Genomic DNA, 21,587 nt, shown 5'->3' with positions numbered 1-21,587 from the left:
CATCAGGGAAGCTGCTCCCTCCCTCCAGAGGCAGTTCACAGAGACACTGAAACATCCAACTCAGTCCCCAGCCTGGAAATGGGAGTGGAAAATGCTACAAAGACACAACTCACTCGCTATCAGCTGTGGAGAGAGAGAGAATCCAGGTTAACATTGCGGCTCGAAAGCCTGTCAGTGAACTGGGAGCTGAGAGATCAGCAACGATCAGTGTAGAGCTGGGGAAAAGGAGGAGAGGGAGTGACACCGTTTAAAATCACACACATCTGATCAGAAAAGGGGCAGCAGGGAAATGGAAAAGCGGAGGGGGTTTGGTCGGGGAGAGCTTCAGCTTCACCCCTCACTCTGACATTTCATAAGAACATAAGAACATAAGAAATAGGAGCAGGAGTAGGCCATCTGGCCCTTCGAGCCTGCCCCGCCATTCAATAAGATCATGGCTGATCTGTCGTGGCTCAGTTCCACTTTCCCGCCCTCTCCCCATAACCCTTAATCCCTTCTCTTATCAAAAACCCATCAACCCGCTTCTTAAAAATATTTAGCGAGGCAGCCTCCACCACTTCAACGGGCAGAGAATTCCAGAGATTCACCACCCTTTGAGTGAAGAAGTTCCTCCTCAACTCCGTTCTGAACCGCCCCCCCTTTATCTTGAGGCTGTGCCCCCTAGTCCTACTGTCTTTTTTGAGCGGGAAGAGTCTTTCCACCTCTATCCTATCCATCCCATTCATCATCTTATACGTCTCAATGAGATCTCCCCTCATTCTTCTAAACTCTAACGAGTACAAGCCTAGTTTATTCAGCCTCTCCTCATAGCTCAACCCCCTCAACTCCGGTATCAGCCTAGTAAACCTCCTCTGCACTCCCTCCAAGGCCAAAATATCCTTGCGCAGGTGCGGCGCCCAAAACTGCACACAGTACTCCAGCTGCGGCCTCACCAATGCCCTATACAGCTGCAGCAAGACCTCCCTACTTTTATATTCAATCCCCCTCGCTATGAAGGCCACTCACATCATTCAGGGAAATGTCTGAATCCAGCAACAAAACTCCACCGCAGCCCTTTCCCATCGCTCCCCCATTCATTTCTATTCAAACAGCAGATACAAGTTGTCTTCCCTCAGAGAACCCCGACAGTACAGGAGGAGGCCATTGGGCCCATCCAGTCTGCACCCACTCTCCCAAAGAGCATCTTAGCCAGGCCGATGAAGATGTGACATTTATTCCTGGGGGCTGCCTGGGGGAGACTTCAGGTCAAAGTGAGTGGAAACAGTTAGTGAATGATCAGAGACAGTGCCCGAGGTTTGTGTCAGACTCTTACTTCAGCCCTTGGCCCAGGATTTGACTCAAAACAACAACAATTTCCATTTGGACGGCAGCTTCAGCAGAGTGAAATGTGCCAAGGTGCTTCACAAGATGATTATCAAACACAATGTGACACTGAGACACATCAGGGCTGTGGGTCGGGTGCAGGAAGGTGGGATTAGGAAGGGCACCTGGGTGTCCTCAGACTGGCACGGATAAGATGGGCCGAATGGCCTCCTCCTGTGCTGTAACTTTTCAAAGGTTCTGAAGTGACCACGACACAACACCTAGAAAGTGACACAGCCTAATCAGTTTGCTTTGTCTTTGTTTATAAAGCTTTGATCTTTAATAAAAGAAATTTATTGTCCTATTTGACACAGCAATAATTTCCATTCTTTCCTGCTCTGATCAAAAGTCTGTGCGAACAATTTAAATGAAATCTGTCCAGATCAACTGTCCTGCCTTTGTTCTCTATTAGAATAATGTAAAAATACAGGAACAAAAATTGACTGAGGCCAGTAATGGTGGTGATTTCTGGATCCAAATTAGTGAATAAATCTTGTTTATCAGTAACCTGTTTAGATTGTTCATTTTCTCCGCCCCTTTCTGGGTGTGGTTTGAATCAGGAAATGAAACTGAAAGTATTTCACTGAACTTTGATCACCCTTTTACTCAGAGTACAGAATATGGTGATCAGTCTGTCGAGATGGAAGATGAACTTTCCTGTGCTGTTTGCCATGATCTGTATAAAGATCCTGTTTTAATCGACTGTGATCACAGCTTCTGTCGATCCTGTATAACCCAGTACTGGGAGAAAGCTGTCACTGCCTCCTGCCCCATCTGTAGAAAAGAAACTTCCTCCAGGGATCTGAGACCGATCCGCACTCTCTCCAACATCGTGGAACTGTTTGTAAAAAGTGATAAAGGTGATAAAACGCAGCAGGAATGCAGCCGTCACCAGGAGAAGCTGAAAGTTTTCTGTAAAACTGACAATCAGCCCATCTGTGTCATTTGTCAGATTTCAAAAAATCATCAAAACCATGAGATGCTGCCAGTGGAAGAAGCTGCTGGAGAGTTTAAGGTGAGGAGATCCTGTGTAAAATAAAACACAGAAACAGATAATGTGACCGATATCTTTGCATCCTCATTGGCCACAGGTGAGTTTCGAAAGAACTGGAGAATGGTCAATGTTATTCCTCTGAGAACAGAAACAGAGACAATCCCTGTAATTACAGGCCAGTGTCAGTGGTGGGGAAGCTGCTGGAGAAGATACTGAGAGACAGGATTTATTCACATTTGGAAATGAATGGATTTGATGGCAGCATGGTTTCGCGCAGGGTAGGTCATGTCTCACCAACTTGATTGAGTTTTTTGAGGAGTTGACAAGAATGATTGATGAGGGGAATGGCTCTGGATATTTTCTATAAAATGTTGTAGGACATTTAACAGGCTGTTACAGAAGGTAATGTCTCATTGGATCTGGGGTGTGCTGGCTAGATGGATACAGAACTGGCTTGGTCATAGATGACAGAGAGTAGTGGTGGAAGGGTGCTTTTTGGAATGGACATCAGTAATTAGAGGTGTTCCACAGGGATCAGTACTCGGACCTTTGTTGTTTGTAATATATATAAATGATCAGGAGGAAAGTGTAAGTGGTCCGATAGTAAGTTTATGGATGACACAAAAAATGGCGGAGTTGCAGGTAGTGATCGGGATTGTCAAAGGATACAGCAAGATATAGATATATTGCTGACTTTGGCAGAGAAATGGCAGATGGAGTTTAATCCGGACGAATGTGAGGTGGTGCATTTTGGAGGATCAAATTCAGATGCAAATTAGGTAGTAAATGATTTGATTTGATTTATTATTGTCACATGTATTCGTATACAGTGAAAAGTATTGTTTCTTGCGCGCTATACAGACAAAGCATACCGTTCATACAGAAGGAAATGAGAGAGTGCAGAATGCAGAAGCACTGGGGTTTGCTTAACTATAGTGTCGGCATGGGGGACCAGTACACGTAGGTGATCTGGACACCTAAAACCTTGAAGCTTTTGACCATTTCTACATTGTCCTCTTTGATGTAGACAGGGGCCTTTTCTCCATTATACTCCTTGAAGTTGATGCCTGTCCCCTTCGTTTTGTTGACATTGAAGGAGAGATTATTGTCATTGCACCAGTTCACCAGATTCTCTGTCTCATTCCTGTACTCTGTCTCATCATTGTTTGAGATCCGACCCACTACAACAGTGACATCTGCAAACTTGAAACTTGAGTTGGAGGGGAATTTGGCCACACAAGGAGTATAGTAGGGAGTTGAGAACATAGCCTTGTGGGGCACTGGTATTGAGAATGATTGTGAAGGAGGTGTTGTTACCTATCCTTACTGATTGTGGTCTGTTATAAAACATTAGTTAGGCCACATCTGAAGAACTGCGTTCAGGTCTTATTGCTACACTACTGGAAGGACATGGATGTTTTGGAGAGTGTGCAAAGATGATTTACCAGGATGTTCCCTGTTCTGGGGCGTTTTAGGTATGAGGAGAGGTTGGATTAACTTGGATTGTCTTCACTGTAAAGACGGGGGCTGAGGGTGACCTCATAGAGATCTATTAGGAGGCACAGATAAAATGAGTAGTCAGAGGCTTTTTCCAAGGGTGGAAAGGTAAATTACAAGAGGGCACAGGTTCAAGTTCAGAAGTGGAAAGTTGAAGGGAGACGTACGGGGAAAGCTTTTCACACAGAGGGTGGAGGGGGCCTGGAACTCACTGCCAGTGGAGATGGTGGAATCAGGCACATTAGCAAAGTTCAAGGTACATTTTGATTGACACATGAACAGGAAGCGAACGGAGGGATAGAAACCACAAATGGGCAATAAGTAGGAGGTCGAAATAAGGATTAGGAATCGGTGCAGGCTGGATGAGCTGATGGGCCTGTTCCTGTGCTGTTTTGTTCTTTGGAATCCTGAACAGGGAACATAGATTTGGGTTTTATTGTCTCTCAATTTTTATCATTTAATTACTCAGTCTTTCGATGAACTGCCATTTGTATTGCTGCTTCAGAAACCAGGCAGAGATTTTAGGGTGTGTTTGACTTCCAAATCTGAATCTGCCCTCATTCAATAGTAATTTGTTCTTTTGAGACTTTAACAATTTAGGTAATAGGAGACAATAAGAACTAGGAGCAGGAGTAGGCTATCTGGCCCCTCGAGCCTGCTCTGCCATTCAATAAGATCATGGCTAATCTTTTCGTGGACTCAGCTCCACTTACCCGCCTAGTCACCATAACCCTTAATTCCTTTACTGTTCAAAAATTTAGGAGGCATGGACAGAGTGGATAGTCAGAGGCTTTTTCCTAGAGTGAAAAGGTAAACTACAAGAGGGCACAGGCTCAAGGTGAGAGGAGAAAAGTTGAAGGGAGACATACGGGGAAAGTTTTTCATGCAGATGGTGGAGGAAGCCTGGAACGCACTGCTTGTGGAAGTGGTGGAAGCAGGCAATCTAGTGATGTAACTCAGAAAACATTTATTAAGCAACAAACCTAATATTTAACAAACTGGACAGTGACTTTCCTGACTCAAAGTGGTTCTTACTTCCTGATTCAGTCTCATGCACAATGTAACACATCTTCCAATTGCGCTCTCTCTCTCTGTCTGTCTGTCTCTGTCTGTTCTGAGTTCTCCTGCTCTTCTCTCTCTGTCTGTCTGTCTCTGTCTGTTCTGAGTTCTCCTGCTCTTCTCTCTCTCTCTGTCTGTCTCTTTCAGTTCTGAGCTCTCCTGCTCTTCTCTCTCTGTCTGTCTGTCTTTGTCCATTCTGAGTTCTCCTGCTCTTCTCTCTCTGTCTGTCTGTCTCTGTCTGTTCTGAGTTCTCCTGCTCTTCTCTCTCTCTCTGTCTGTCTCTTTCAGTTCTGAGCTCTCCTGCTCTTCTCTCTCTGTCTGTCTGTCTTTGTCCATTCTGAGTTCTCCTGCCCTTCTCTCTCTGTCTGTCTGTCTCTTTCAGTTCTGAGCTCTCCTGCTCTCAGTTGGGTAGCAGTCTCTTTGGTTTCAAATTCAGCACCTGCCTGGCAGATCAAAGCTTTTCATTCTTTCAAACCACAGCCCATCTGCCTGATTAATCATGTTTTTGAATTCTGATTGGCTTGAGCAGCACACCATCAGTCCCTGATTGGTTTAGATGGTGCAGGATCAGTTTCTGATTGGTTTGTCAACATCTGTGGGTCATTCCCTGTTGACTTCTGATTGGCCTGTTAATGTGTCAATTGTTTGTGGGATCATTCCTCCCTTTATAACTTTTTCTGTCATTTTATTCAAATTTATGATTTTCCACTGAGATTACAGATGTCTTTAGAATGTTTCGGCAGCCATGTATTTGGTTTTTTGATTTGATTCATTATTGTCACGTGTATTTAGCGTACAGTGAAAAGTATTGTTTCTTGCGCGTTGCACAGACAAAGCATACTGTTCATAGAGAAGGAAAGAAGAGAGTGCAGAGTGTAGTGTTACAGTCATGGTTCGGGTGTAGAGAAAGAGAAGGATTTGAGATACAAGCTTGTATTATGTCAGTAATACTCAATGTTTGGGCTCTTTTTCCCAGGTGCCTAATTGATGTAAAGATATCAATATTGTTTGTTCAGTAGAGCTCTCATTAAGACAGATGTTTATCAGTGTGCTTTGAAAGAATAAATTTGTAATTACCTGTTTTTGCCGTATCTGCCAGTGTTTGATATGAAATAATTAAAAATAATGAGAGAATTGAGTGGTGCATAGCCTTACAAAAGTTACAAACTTCCAGAAATTACAGGAAGTGTATATGTATTTTGTATAGAATCAGCACAGAAAGATTATTAATGTCTTAAAGTTGCTTACAGGACACAAATATAAAAACAGCAGAATACATTCTATGTTCACCGAAATAAAAGTCAAGAGAACTACATCGTTATAAAAACTGATTACAGAACTTAACAGAACCAAAGATGGTTATTTTTAATACTAAAGTGATCAGATCACTTCAACAGCAAAGACAGAGTAATGAAAAGGTTGCCACATGGTGGGTTACATAACCAGTTAGTGGAGCTTTATTACAGAGGTGTTGCTTGCTTACAACCCCAGATAGAAGCAGGGGAAAATCTTCCAAATGCCTCTGATAATATCACCACGTATTCATGTGACACACTTTACACCAAAACATTGGTTTAAAATACATAACATCCCTTCCCTTTTACTCCAATAGCATAACTACTGACATTAACTTTAAACGCTGATTCACTATGAACAATAATTATTTTACCAAGTAACATTATATACAGTTTTATATCTATACAATCAGTTCAAGAGTCTTTTACATGGATGTCAGTTCTGCTTAGGGAAAACTGTCATTTGGAAGTCTTTGCTTTCATGCTCTCGATAGTCCGTTCACCACTTGGCTCAGGTACAATAGCTGATAAAATTGTTTCTGAATTCAGCTCATTTGTGATCATAGGTTCAGGGATTTCCAAACCTTGAGGGTCATCAGTTTGCACCGTATAAGAAATAGGTCCCACCTGCAAGTGTTCTGGCAGATACCCACCTCTCACTTATTTAATCATTAACGAAGCTACCAACTAATTCTAAATAATTATTAAACCTAAACTTTTGTACATCAGAGAGTGAAAGATTCGCTTTAAATGGAGTTTGACTTCTGACCAACAACAAAATATTTGTCTAGCACCTTTAATGTAATAAACCATCCTGAGGCCCTTCACAGGAATGTTATAAAGTTCAATGAGCCACATCAGGCAAGTTGGGACAGATGGAGCAAAACTTGGAAGCAGGAAGCAAATCACAGAGGTGGGGTTTTTGGGAATGTTTTCAAGGTTGAGAGGTGGAGAATCGGGAAAATTTAGGGAAAAAATTCCAGCGCTCAGGACCTCAGCAGTTAGAAGCAAACTTACCAATAGGGGAGGAATTAAAATCAGGGATAATCAAGAGGTCAGAATTCGATGAGAGCAGATTTCTCAGAACATTGTGGGGCTGAAGGAGATTATAGAAATAGAGAGGAGCAAAGACATGGACAGATTTTAAACAAAGGACATGGAAGATTTAAGCTGCTGGAGGCTCAGATTGCCCCAGATAGATGACCAAGAACTCATGAGTGAATTTAGGATAGTGTAAGTGTATTAAGAAGTTTAGATACGATGTACAATCTAAACAGGCAGAGAAGGCATACGACCCGAAACAAGTTTGTCTGTTTACTGTATCTTTATACCCATGATGGTTTTTTTTCACCCACTGGGGAATAGTGGAAGATTTTTGAGCTGATTATCCGCCTGTTGAACCACGTTGAAAACTGCTTCTGTGGCCAACAAGTCCTGGTGTTGGAATTTGAACCCAGAGCTTCTGGTCTGTGGTTGGCGCGCTACCACTACACCAAAAGACCTCCTGTCCCGAACAAGAGGGGAGAATTTACTGGTCCAATCGGACAAATGAAAGGGAGAATCAGGGGGTGCTGATCTCCATGTTTAGGTGGCAGTCTCCTCAACGGATCAGATCTGAGTTCTGCAGTCCTGTCACATCCAGTCATGAATGGTGGTGGACAATTAAACAACTCACTTGAGGAGGAGGATCCGCAAATAGCCCCACACTGAGTGATGGAGGAGCCCAGCACGTCAGTGCAAAAGATAAGGCTGAAGCATTCGCAGCAATCGTCAGCCAGAAGTGCTGAGTGGATGATCCATCTTAGCTTCCTCCAGTGGTCCCCAGCATCACAGATGCCAGTCTCCAGCCAATTCAGTTCACTCCATGTGATATCAAGAAACGGTTGGAGGCACTGGATACTGCAAAGGCAATGGACGCTGATAAGATTCCGGCAACAGTACTGAAGGCTGGTGTTCCAGAACTTGCCGCTCCCCTAGCCAAGCTTTTCCAGTACACTTACAAAACTGGCATGTACCCAACAATGTGGAAAATTGCCCAGGTGTGTCCTGTACACAAAAAGCAGGACAAATCCAACCCGACCAATTACCGCCCAATCAGCCTACTCTCGATCATCAGTAAAGTAAGGGAAGGGGTCATCGACAGTGTTATCAAGCAGCACCTGCTCAGCAATAACCTGCTCAGTGACACCCATTTTGGGTTTCGGCAGGGTCACTAGCTTAATTCCAAATGTGAGGTGAGAATGACAGTCCTTGAGATCAAGGCCGCATTCGACCGAATGTGGCATCATGGAGCCCTCGGAAAATTGGAATCAATGAGTATTGGATGCAAACTCTCCACTGGTTAGAGTCATATCTGGCAGATAGGAAGATGGTTGTGGTTGTGGAGGGTCAGTCATCTCAGCATTGGGACATTCCTGCAGGAGTCCCTCAGGAATCCCCATTATCAATATCCTTGGGGTTACCATTGACCAGAAACTCACTTCCTGCTTCTCAAAATCTATCCACCATCTACAAGTCACAAGTCAGGAGCGTGATGGATTGTTTGGATGGGTGCATCTCTAACAACACTCAAGAAGCTCGACACCGTCCAGGACAAAGCAGCAGGCTTGATTGGCACCACGTCCACTCCCTCCACCACCGACGCTCAGTAGCATATCTATAAATTACTTCGGACTTTATAGAGTTATTATGTGATGATTTCTTAAAGATAAGAACAGATAAAATCCAGGAGTTGTTTAACCAGGAGCCAGTGTAGGTCAGCAAGCGTCAGGTAGTGGGTGATTGGAACTTGGTGTGAGGAAGGAGAGGGGCAGCAGAGGTTTGGATGGTCTCAGGAGGGTAGAATGTGGGACAGCAGTCAGGAGGTGAGTTGGAATATTCTGGAGGGAGCAATGGTGTGACTGAACTTCTGTTTAAAATTCAAACTTGACAGGTTTTTCTCTATTGGTCAAGGTATTGCCCTGGGAGAGTGAACCGGGGAATGTTTGTTCCTCAAACTTTTGTTTGAATGTAAAAGGTGGAATGTGTGGATATGCTCCTTGTGTTGGTTAAGGACAGGGACTGTGTGTGAATATTTGTGGCTTCCAGTATATGTCAGTGAGCCATATTGTGAGCCTGACTGATAATCCTAAATTGGGCAATGTAATTCTGAACACAATCAGGATTGTTTCGAAATATTGGTGAACATAGAACATTACAGCGCAGAACAGGCCCTTCGGCCCACGATGTTGCACCGACCAGTTAAAAAACAATGACCCTCTTACCTAAACCAAACCCTTTCCATCCATAAACCTATCCACGGGTCTCTTAAATGCCCTAACTCCGGATTCAATCCAGGGAGTTACCTGTTACATGCTGCGTTCTCCATGGCAATGACTCCAGCAATCAGAATTGAGTTGCCAACCATCCAGTACTCTCTTCTCATGCAGTTTAAATTGTTGTTCCCTGACTGTTGGTAATTTCTTGTGAGTTGTCCTATGAGTGCAAGGTGAAAAGTTTTGACAGCATGTCTCTTTTTCAGTAAAAACTGCTGAACGTGAAGCAAAAAGAGTCTTATAATAAAAGTGTTCAGATTTTTAATTTGAACATTACGGTATTCAATTTTGGGTATTCAATCCTGAAAATGTACAAACTAATTATCATTCTTTGTTCAGGAGGAACTGCGAACCGAACTGGATCTGATCCAAGAGAAGCAGGTCAAATGTGATGATATAAAGAGTGACTTTGAGGAAGCATTAACCCACATTCAGGTAATTCTCATCTTTTGTTCTACATTTTGTACAGAATTATTGATGTCCAGAATTGTTCTGTGCAGAATTTTGATCTCCGTATTGTAAAATGGAAAAGGTGCAAAAGATATATGTATATGATGATCCCAGAACTCAGAGATTATACCTTTCTGGAAAGGTCAAACCAGCTGGAAAATAGAAGCTGTGAGGTGACCCAATTGAATTCTTTGAAATTATGAAAGGGTTTGACGGTGTAGATACAGGGAAAATGTTTTACTTGAAGTTTAAATTCCAAGATTGTCAGCAATAAACCAAACAGAAAGTCAGCAAATTGATCCTCAGTTAGAGATTCCTCTCCTGAATAAATTATCATCTGGTAATCTATTGTCCAATGCAACTAATCTATAATCAATTATTTCACTGCATTCATTTTATTAATATAAAATAAACTCTATCTTCTGAATCAATATCATCTGGTAATCTTGGTCTCGCTGTACGAGAGAATAGTTTTTTCTGCATATAACTCATATACATTTCAATAAAGTTTAAAGTTTTTAAAGTTTACTTGTTAGTGTCACAGGTAGGGTTACATTAACACCACAATGAAGTTACTGTGAAAATCCCCTAGTTGTCACACTCCAGCATCTGTTCGGGTACACTGAGGGAGAATTTAGCATGGTCAATGCACCTAGCCAGCACATCTGGTGAAGAAAACATTCGGCATGCTTGGTTTCATTAGTCAGAAAATTGAATTACAGGAGTTGGACGTCTTGTTGCACTTGTACAAGACATTGTAAGGCCACACTTGGAATACTGCGTACAGTTCTGGTCACCCTATTATAGAAGGGATATTATTAAATTGGAAATAGGGCAGAAAAAATTTACTAGGATGCTACTGGGACTTGATGGTTTGAGTTATAAGGAGAGGTTGGATACACTGGGACTTTTTTCTTGGAGCGTAGGAGGCTTAGGGGTGATCTTAAAGAGCTTTATAAATAATGAGGGCATAAATAAGGTCGATAGTCAACATCTTTTTCCAAAGGTCTGGGAGGCTAAAACTAGAGGCCATAGGTTTAAGGTGAGAGGAGAATGATACATAAGGGTCCAGAGAGAAAGTTTTTTCATGCAGAGGGTGGCGAGTGTCTGGAACGAGCTGCCAGAGGTAGTAGAGGTGGGTACAATTTTGTCTTTTAAAAAGCATTTAGACAGTTATGTGGGTATGACTGGTATAGAGGGATATGGGCTAAATGCGGGCAATCGAGACCAGCTTAATAGTAAAAACTGGGCGGCATGGACAAGTTATGTTGAAGGGCCTGTTTCCATGCTGTAAAGCTCTATGACACTATGATTCTATCTTTCGGACTGTGGGAGGAAACCGGATCATCTGGAGAAAACCCATGCAGACATGGGGAAGAAATAAATAATCAGGATTGGGAATTAACAGGATTGGGAAGTTTTTCTCTCTAATATTCTGATATGGACAGAACTGCTCAGGCTGAACAACCTTTTAAACATCCTCATTTGATTTTTCAATCTCACTGATATTTTCTAAAGGATCAAAGTGTAAAGACAGAGAAACAGATTAAAACTGAATTTGAAAAACTTCACCAGTTTCTCTGTGAGGAAGAGAGGATTGTGTTGGAAGATTTGAAACTGGAGAAAGAGAAAAAGAGTCAGGAGATGAAGGAGAGGATTGAGAAGATAACAGAGGAAATCTCATCGCTTTCAATCACTGTTCAGAGTATTGAACAAGAGCTGAGTGAACAGGACAATATCAAGTTTTTAACGGTAACTGTTTCTTTATTTTTCTCTGCTTCACCGTCTTGAAGAATGAGCAGGTTGTGTCATCAAAATCTAGAATATAAAACTCACTGACCAAAATTACCCCAATCACCTGTGACATTCGGATTTCTCTGTCTCACACCCAAGATCACTAATGGCTGTCTTTAACATGGAAATGACTAAATCTGGAGCTTGTTTAGTGTAATATTACAGAAGGATAGTTTCATCAAATTAAACAATGCAGAAAATCAGCTTCATATTGAATGAGAAACCCTCAGAATGGTCAGACCATTCTCCCCTGAGTTGGCCTGTGTGATGCACGTGTCCACCTCCTCGCCCGCCATAGGAATTGGCACGGGCGAGGGGGCGGACAGTGGGAAGGTCCATTGACTTTGGGCGTGACTTTATGGTTTCGGGATGAGTGAAGCTGCAAAATCCCATCCATAGCAGTTATTTTATGTTTTGGGGAATGTTTTTAAGTTCAGCTTTTTTGCCAAAGGTGATTAGTCTGACTGGAGGGAATACAGTTCAGGTCCTGGGAGAGCAGAATAATTAGTCTTCAACCTGACAAGTGATTAGGTTAAGTAGAGTTAAGTTTGTTTCCTTAAGTTCTCCTGGGATTTCAGATTAGAATGATTGACAGGGTTCGGTGATATTGTGGTTTATGTGTAGTCCTGGATCTGTAGAAGTAGAAAAGACTTTTGCAGAAAGGAGTTGAAGTTTGGCAGTTCAGGTTGAAGTTAGGAGAGCTTTGCAGGTTTCTGAAAATCCCTTTGAAAACTCCAAGGCTGTCTCCACTCATTCCAGCAAATATATTTGTAATTGCTAACTGGATTTAAAGTGGTTTTAAGACTGTGAGAATAATGTTACTTATTTGGAACTGAAATTGTGATATGTTGGAAAGTAGAGTTGTTTCTTTTCATGTTTAAAGATTATTCATCTATTAAGAGTTGGTTAAGCTGTTCCATTTTATTAGAGTCACAGCGGGTAGTAGTGGAAGGCTCCTTTTCCAATTGGAGGGCTGTCACCAGTGGTGTGCCGCAGGGCTCGGTACTAGGACCTCTTCTATTTGTGGTATATATTAATGACTTGGAAGAGGGGGTAGGTGGTGTGATCAGCAAATTTGCTGATGACACTAAGATGGTTGGATTGGCGGGTACTGAGGAGCAGTGCCTGGCAATGCAACAGGACATAGACAGGCTGGTAGATTGGGCAGATAGATGGCAAATGGAATTTAATCCGGAGAAATGCGAGGTGATGCACTTTGGCCGGAATAATGTGGAGGGGAGTTATACGATAAAAGGTAGAACTATCCGGAGTATAGATACACAGAGAGACCTGGGGGTGCAAGTGCACAAGTCCCTGAAGGTGTCGGTGCAGGTGCAGAATGTGATGAGGAAAGCTTATGGTATGTTAGCCTTCATAGGAAGAGGTATAGAATATAAGAGTAGGAGTCTGATGTTGCAGTTGTATAGAACGTTGGTTAGGCCTCACTTGGAGTACTGCGTCCAGTTCTGGTGGCCGTACTACCGGAAGGATGTAGAGATCCTGGAGAGAGTGCAGAGGAGATTTACCAGGATGCTGCCTGGTATGGAAGGGCTGTCTTACGAGGAAAGATTGAATGAACTTGGGCTGTTTTCCCTTGAGAGACGTCGGCTGAGGGGGGATCTAATAGAGGTTTATAAGATTATGAAGGGGATAGATAGAGTAAATGGTGGTAAGCTTTTTCCGCTATTAGAAATGGATAGAACGAGGGGTCACGGGCTTAGGGTGAGGGGGGCTAGGTATAAGACAAATATTAGAGGGCAGTTTTTCACGCAAAGGGTAGTGGGGGTGTGGAATGCACTGCCGAGTAAGGTGGTGGAAGCAGGCACGCTAGGGTTGTTTAAGAGTCACTTAGACAGCCACATGAGCGGGCTACGTATAGGGGGATATAGTAGGCCTTACTAAACATTGTAGGCTTGGGAATACGTTTTGCCTCAGGGATGTTACAGTCTTTGCCTGTTTAATAATGAATTTTTTTGTCTCCACAGGCATTTAAGTCCAGCAAGGGGCATGCATGCGGCAGGTTGTAATGGGCTGCTCTTGGACGTTGCTTCGGGAGTTGCCTATTGCTTCATGTCGTTAGTGTGCTTAAACTGGACCATCTCGAGGGCAACATGACAGCTCAGAGACTATCTCTGTTGCTGTGCGGACACATGGATTTGGGCCTGTGTCTGTGGGAGTTTGCACGTTCTCCCCGTGGTTGCGTGGGTTTCCTCCGGGTGCTCCGGTTTCCTCCCACATCCCCAAAGATGTGCTTTTAGGCTGATTGATTGGGTACTAAATTGTCCCTAAATTGGACCTCCCTGATCCTCGCACATTAGGCGTAGACTAAAATCATGAATAGGACACTGAGACAGTGGGACGGCGGCGCGGGCTCGTTGGGCCGAAGGGCCTGTTTCCTGTGCTGTGTTGTTCTTTGTTCTTTATACCATGTTGTGAATAAAACTTGTTTTGACAAACGTTCCCTAATTTGTCAGTGGAATGACTCCGAGAGTGAAGTATCCTTTCCTCACAGCTATGCAAAAATGGAAAATTTGGTGGGGTCTGGCCTAGCTTCATAATATACCTTGGGGTTCTGGTCTTGGACCCTAGCGGTCTGAGACACGTGAACTACAATCCAGGATCCACTCAAGCAGTACTTTTGTATCTGCAAAAATATACTTTATTTGTACAGTGTCTGAAAGACGTCTTACAAAATTTCAAATTATTATCACAGTAAAGTGCAGTGATGTTTACATATTGTCCAGAATTCCTGATGATCTGATGTGCTTCATGAGAACATTACAAATGTTTCAATCCTCGATCTTTTGGCTAAAATCAAGTGTAGTATTGATGTGCTGAACTTGTTTAAGGTCACAAGGTTACAGTAAGGCTTCATTTGAAGCAATTTTTTAAAGCAGTATCTTGGCCTTTTGGTTAAGATGCAAATGAGATCGAGCCTTGGAGGAGGTGCAATGCCTGCTCCAATCAGCTTGGATCATGGAGATCAAACCCAATAAGAAGTCTCACAGCACCAGGTTAGAGTCCAACCAGTTTATTTGATGTTAATCCCACAAGCTTTCGGAAACGGTGTTCCTTCATCAGGTGTGTGGAAGTCCAATACCAGCATCTCTACATCATGACGATGAAACCCAAGGCAGGTAGTGAGAAGCCTGTCTTGTCAGCTTGGATCGGGAATGTCTCACTTGCTGAGACTCTGAATTGGACTTTGATTGGATTGGACACATAAACAAAAAATATATCTTTTCATTAGAGTGCAATTCATTTCAAACAACAGACATTGGTCATGTTGCACTCTGCAGTGTTTCAATACATTTCTATAGAGTTAGAATTAAGCACACAGTCTGAGGGGTTTGATAGTTACTAGCCCCTTGTGTCATTGGCTGAATGGTCTTACACAATGGCCTTTCTCCATTGTGCCACTGCGGTGGCTGTCCCTGTGAACAGCTCATAGAGCACAGAGTCCCGTGTCACGTAGCTACTTGGGATGAACCTCAACAAATACCACTACATCTCTCTCCAGACGGTCATGCAAAGGCACATTCCACAAGGAGCTTGTGACTGTCTCTTCGCCCACAAATAACTTCGACAGTCTGCTCAGGGAACCATCCGACAGGATCCATCATTTCCGTTTCCCTCAGGGCCTCGAGGACATTCAGTGTAGACTGCTGCTTGATGGACTTACGGATTTAAAAAAGTGCTTTTTCTGAACACATTTTTCTATGAGGGACAGGTGAAACAGCATAATCCAACTACTTGGAGCATTCTATGAAAATGTGACCAGATCCATCCTTTGCAACATCGGGGATAGGTAGAACCTCAGTACTTGGCGGTACTTTGTATTTGTGTCCTGAAGAACTATCAAGTAGATAAGGTTGTTAAGAAGGCATACGGTGTCTTGGCGTTTATTGGTAGGGGGATTGAATTTCGGAGTCACAGCGTCATGTTGCAACTGTACACAACTCTGGTGCGGCCGCACTTGGAGTACTGTGTGCAGTTCTGGTCCCCACATTACAGGAAGGATGTGGAGGCTTTGGAGAGGGTGCAGAGGAGGTTTACCAGGATGTTGCCTGGTATGGAGGGGAGGTCCTATGAGGAGAGACTGAGGGATTTGGGGTTGTTTTCGCTAGAAAGAAGGTGGCTAAGAGGGGATCTTATTGAAACATATAAGATGATTACAGGTTTAGATAGGGTGGATAGTGATAGCCTTTTTCCTCGGATGGAGAAAGCTAGCACGAGGGGGCATGGCTTTAAATTAAGGGGTGGTAGTTATAGGACGGATGTCAGGGGTAGGTTCTTTACCCAGAGGGTGGTGAGGGATTGGAATGCCCTGCCTGCTGTAGTTGTAAATGCGCCTAGTTTGGGGGCGTTTAAGAGATCCGTGGATAGGTTTATGGACGAAAAGGGATTGGTTTAGGTTAGTGGGGCATTGTTTTTTAACTGGTCGGCGCAACATCGTGGGCCGAAGGGCCTGTTCTGCGCTGTAATGTTCTATGTTCTATATACAGCTTGATTCAGCCACGTATAAAGATGGCCATCAGGATGAAGGTACATATTTTCCTCCCTTATCCAGAGATTTGTGAATGGTATCTATTCAGACACAATCCATCTTGGATCTCCCAATGAATCTGAAGATGGCTCGGGTGACTGTTATGGGGGAGGATCGGGGTATAGGCCTGACTTGCACCACATGCAGCAACCCTAACAGTATCTCACACCTGGTGACCTGGTTTTTGCCCACAGCGAATAGAGATTATTGCTCCCACATGCACAGTTTCTGCTTTACCTTGGCAATGTGGTCCTTCCAAATATTGGCGCCCACCCCAGCCACTCTGAACCATATACCCAGCATTTTTGGGTAATCAGACTTGATGGTGAAAGGGACAGAGGACTGGTCAAAACATTTCCCAAAGAAAATTTTAAAGTGAATCTCGTTAAACAATAAATTAAATCCAATAATTGGACTTTGATCAGGATTTTACAATTGGATTGTAACTCTGTGAGTTGTGTTGTGCAGGAAGCTGGAGTCATTTGTAATATTGTGGAGTAACTCACAGTCCAGTGAGGACAGTTAGAGGCAGTTCCATAACTTTCTATATTTTCAATGTACTTTTCTGTGGAATCCCGTCTCTTTTTGTGATAAAATGTTCTCCAAACACAAATAGTAATAATTGTTCTTGTTCCACAGAAATTTCCGGATATACAGAAAAGGTAAAATTTACACCCTTGATGTGATTTTTATTTCTAACATATTTCTCCCCGAGTCTGGAATGATCCAACACTGACCTTTATCTCCTGTTTCAGAGTGAAACAAACTCTCCCAGAACCACAGAAGGTTTACCCTTTAATAAATGTGGGGAAGTACATTTGCTCACTGCAGTACAGAGTGTGGAAAAAGATGCTGACAGTGATTAACACAGGTGGGTGTGAGCTTCCTGACACCAGCTATTAAATAGCTCTCTATCATTAGTAGAAGGGAGCAGTCTCTTTAAAGTAAATATATAATTGTATTTGTATCAGATCAGATTTTACTTCAGTCAATTTTCTGTTAAAATACAGAATTTTCAGATCAGAGAGTCACAGTGACCAGCTCCACCTGCTCGACACTCGCGGTATTGGGAAGGGATATTGTCCATTCAACCTCCCTTTGTGGATCATTAATCAGCATTCTGTTTTCCTTTTTCCTTCTTCCACAAAACTAGAGCCATCAACATAAATAGCTCATCCCTCAGGGTTGATTCCTGCCCTGAATCCTCCCCCAGTTTCCGAAACACCCTGTACGGTACAAGTATGGGCTTCTCCCGGATAGTTGAGCTGAGTTTAGGGTCATCCATTCTGTTTACCTTAATGTTTTTCCCACTTAGCAATAAAGTCCAGCTGGTTATTCTGACACTAGATCCTGTTCCTTCTGTGATTTTTGTGTCTAACAACAGTTGGATTGGATTGTGGTGGGTCAGTAATGTAAGAGACTGGGTGCGGGTGAAAACAGTAAAATATTTCACTGTCCAACAGCTCACTAACAGATGTCCCTCACAGGTGGAAAATCCCTTTTCCAGGTCTGCTGGGACTCTGCTCACATCGGTTCCCGGTCACAAGTGACTGTTTGTTTCCTGCAGAAGGACTTCACTGAAACTGATGTCAGTGGCTGCAGCTTCCAGATAAGAGTCCTTGACGGGGTCCACAGCTCCCAGAGCTGGGCCAGTCTGCAAGTCCGTTTTCAGTTTAATGAAAGCCTTTTCACATTTATCATCTCAGTCCCAATACTCCCTGTTCCACTCGAGAGGCTACTGCCTTTTCCAGCTCTTTCTCCACGATCTTAAGGAAAGTCTGTTGGTTTTGCGGCTGGGACACGGGGGTGGGATGATTTTCCCCAAAAACTAAGCTCCCAACAGGCAGGAATACGGGAGATTTTCCCATCTATTTTTTGGGCGAGTTTAGTTGAATGAATTTGCGGCACTGAGTGTATCACACAGTCAAGGGATTTCCGTTGGTGGGGCGAGTGCACATGCAGTGATTTCTCAGTCTGCCGGGAGATTGGTTGACAAGCGCATCCCCCCCTCACCTCCCCCGGTTGCCTGATGGTCAGACCCGGTATCTGTTGGCCTCCCGATGACTGGACTCGGCCTCTGACCGCCGATCCGGCCCCCCGATGGCCGCCATCTCACTAAAACCCATGTCCACTTTGTCTGGAGGGGGTCCCACCCTAAAACCTAAGGGTTTGGATATCGCTCCAGCCCCTGTATCAGCTGTAAATCTTCCCAATATAATGGATCCTCCTGTAGATCAGAGGAGAGGGTGAATCTACTCCCGTGTTGGACACTCCTGTCTCTACTACCTTTCTCTCCCTCCACTATAATATCTACACATTGTCTATCACACTCATCATACCTGAGTGGACAAGGATACTCAGGCTGGGTACAGTCCCTTCCTGCTGAATTTCCCGGGACACCCTCTCCCTGGGCCACATGGACCTGACCCTGGGGAGTGTTTTCGTGCTGACACCATTTCATTCATCTGTGGGATTTCTGGAAACTCGGGGTGTTTGTCTCGGGTGTCTCTTGACTCCGAGTCCCCTGACTCTGGCCCTTCATTGGTTTCCTCCACTCTCGGACAAACTGTCCACTTCCCCCACAATTGAAACAGGTCGGGATGATCTGCTTTTCCCCGGGTTTAAAGCGCTTCCCCTCTCGCTGCCCCCTCGGTGGGGCCCCGTCATCAGTGACTGGAGTTTCCCTCCGCTGTACAAGGGGAGCCACAGGTTTTGGTGGATCAGGGGCTTCTAACAGGGGCTGCCGGACTGTCCGGTTTCTAACTCACTATCCCTCAAACTGAGGAACACTCACTTCTCCAACCAGCCCCGGGGACACGGCACAGACTAAACCACCATTGACTTGACTCTCTCGCTCTTTAATCCGTCTCTTGTATTCAGCACGGTCCAAGTGTGGCTGCTTGTTTCTGTAACAACCTGATGTTGCCTTCACTCCGTCTCCGTCTCTCTCTCTCTCTCTGTCTGTCTCTGTCTCTCTCTCTGTGTTTCATGTCCCTGTTCTCCCAGTCCAGCTTTCTCTCTCTTGCAGCCATTGGACAGGATGGCAGGTCCCTCCGGGTCGCATCAGGACACAGAAGGGGAGGCACCTTCAGGGGTCGCATTCGTGTCACCAGCAGACGAGCCCCCCTCTCTCTGCCTGTCGCTCTGTCTCTCTCTCTGTTTCTCTTCCATCGTTTTCACAGATCCCTCATTCAGTTCTCCTGGGGCCTGGCCCCGCCCCCAACCTGACCCCGCCCTCAAGCTGGTCCCGCCCGCAGACTCCGTCCGGCTCCATCTCCACCCTCCCCAGCATTGACCCGCCCCATTCGCGCCCTGCCACACCTAGCCCCGCCCCTCACCCTGGCCCCGCCCCCCCGCCCTGTCTCCATTTCTCTCTCTCTCTGTAACGGGGTTTCCTCAACCTCACTGCAGGGTGTGGTGTCCGGGTAAAACCTTCCCCCCGGGCAGTGTCTTCCCCTTTCCCCTGTGCGCTGTTTAAACTCTTCCCCGGGGGATGAATTTCTAATTCTGGATCATTGCTGATTTTCCCAATCACTAACCGGCTGTGAAAGTTACAGTGAGTCTGACTAACATTTTATCCGTGTCCATCTGTTCCCAGCTCCAGTCACCTTCGACCCTAATACAGCCCATCCTTCCCTTCTCCTGTCTGAGGACCTGAGCACCGTGAGAAACACCGGGGAACGGCAGCAGCTCCCCGACAATCCGGAGAGATTTGATTACCATCTCTGTGTCCTGGGATCAGAGGGATTCACATCAGGAAAACATTCCTGGGAGGTGGAGGTGGGAAACAAGACTGAGTGGGATGTGGGTGTGGCCAAGGAATCCATCAGTAGGAAGGGAAACATCACCAGGATGACTCCAGATGACGGATTCTGGAGAATGATACTGAGAGAGGGGAATAAATACTGGGGTTGTGAGAAACGTTTAGATCTGAGTGTGAATCCGAGAAAGATTCGAGTCTGTCTGGATTATGAGGGAGGGAAGGTGTCTTTTTATAACCCGGATAACAAGTCCCATATCTACACTTTCACTGGGACATTCACTGAGAAACTCTATCCTTATTTCTGTCCAGGTATCACTGATGGGGGTAAAAACACAGAACCCCTAAAAATCTGTCCCCGGACAGTAACAATCCAGGAGGATGAGGGTTTTAACCCTTCATCCAAATAAAGACAGTTTCTTGTAGGTGGGGGTGGGGGTGGGGTTTGTCCCTCTGTGGAAGAGGGGTTGGGGTCCTTCGCAGATCCTGCCCCCCTCCCATTATCACACACTGTCAGCGGGGGCCGTCCATTCCTCGGGAGGGTGAGACGGATCCCTCCGGTCCGGCCTGTACCTCCCGGGGATGTGTGAGGACCCCTGCCTGAGGGAGGGCCGGAGGATCCACTCGATATAATCCAGTCACTCGTCACCAAGTCGGACACACTGGAGGCTGGGACGGCCGAGGTCGATGAGGCTGAGCCCACCCGGACACGGGCTGATATCCCCCAGGACCTGCTCGGCCTGATCGAGGAATCGATTAAAAAGACCCCACACACTGGGTCACTGGGTGGGGGAGGGGAAGGCCCCACACACTGGGTCACTGGGTGGGGGAGGGGAAGGCCCCACACACTGGGTCACTGGGTGGGGGAGGGGAAGGCCCCACACACTGGGTCACTGGGTGGGGGAGGGGAAGGCCCCACACACTGGGTCACTGGGTGGGGGAGGGGAAGGCCCCACACACTGGGTCACTGGGTGGGGGAGGGGAAGGCCCCACACACTGGGTCACTGGGTGGGGGAGGGGAAGGCCCCACACACTGGGTCACTGGGTGGGGGAGGGGAGGCCCCCAACATACTGGATCACTGGGTGGGAGAGGGGAAGGTGCCACACACTGGGTCACTCGGTTGGGGGGGTGGGGTAGGGAGAAAGCCCCCTCTCTCCATCTCTGATTTTAAACCTGGGGTTGCTTGTTCTGGGGTTAGAGCTTTTCCCTCAGTCACTGTGTGACCCGGTGCCTGAGGTGGAGCGGAGCCCAGAACCACTGTCACTCTCTGACCCAGAACCTCCAGAGCAGCCCAGGGAGGGGCTCTCTGCCCTCGATCCTGGGGGTGGGATGGTGACAGAGGCTGGTATGACTGGGGTGAGGGCTGGTGGTCACTGATAGTGAGAAGACTGAGGAGGACTGGGACTTAGTGGAGGGCACCGAGGAGGATTTAGAGTCCATCGTCAGTGGGGCCTCCCCCTCATCTCCCTCAGGGAATTCTGGGAATTCCTAGCTGACAGCTCGTGGCAAAGTCCA

At 45.3% G+C, this 21,587-nt stretch overlaps 1 protein-coding gene across 1 annotated transcript; it reads left to right on the top strand.

The window, feature by feature from the left end:
- Positions 1-1,978: 1,978 nt before the first annotated feature.
- On the top strand, positions 1,979-20,481 carry LOC145337213 (zinc-binding protein A33-like). Its single transcript, XM_080182006.1, has 6 exons — positions 1,979-2,377; positions 9,861-9,956; positions 11,490-11,723; positions 16,951-16,973; positions 17,067-17,182; positions 19,910-20,481. The coding sequence occupies exons 1-6, from the start codon at positions 2,003-2,005 to the stop codon at positions 20,479-20,481; spliced, it is 1,416 nt and encodes a 471-aa protein (XP_080038132.1). The 5' UTR covers positions 1,979-2,002.
- Positions 20,482-21,587: the final 1,106 nt, after the last annotated feature.

This window comes from Carcharhinus amblyrhynchos, unplaced genomic scaffold (genome assembly GCF_965287045.1).
Source record: "Carcharhinus amblyrhynchos unplaced genomic scaffold, sCarAmb.v2.hapA scaffold_45, whole genome shotgun sequence".
Taxonomy (NCBI): Eukaryota; Metazoa; Chordata; class Chondrichthyes; order Carcharhiniformes; family Carcharhinidae; genus Carcharhinus; species Carcharhinus amblyrhynchos.
Note: the sequence above shows the minus strand (reverse complement) of the source record. Positions and strands in the feature narration are given on the sequence as shown.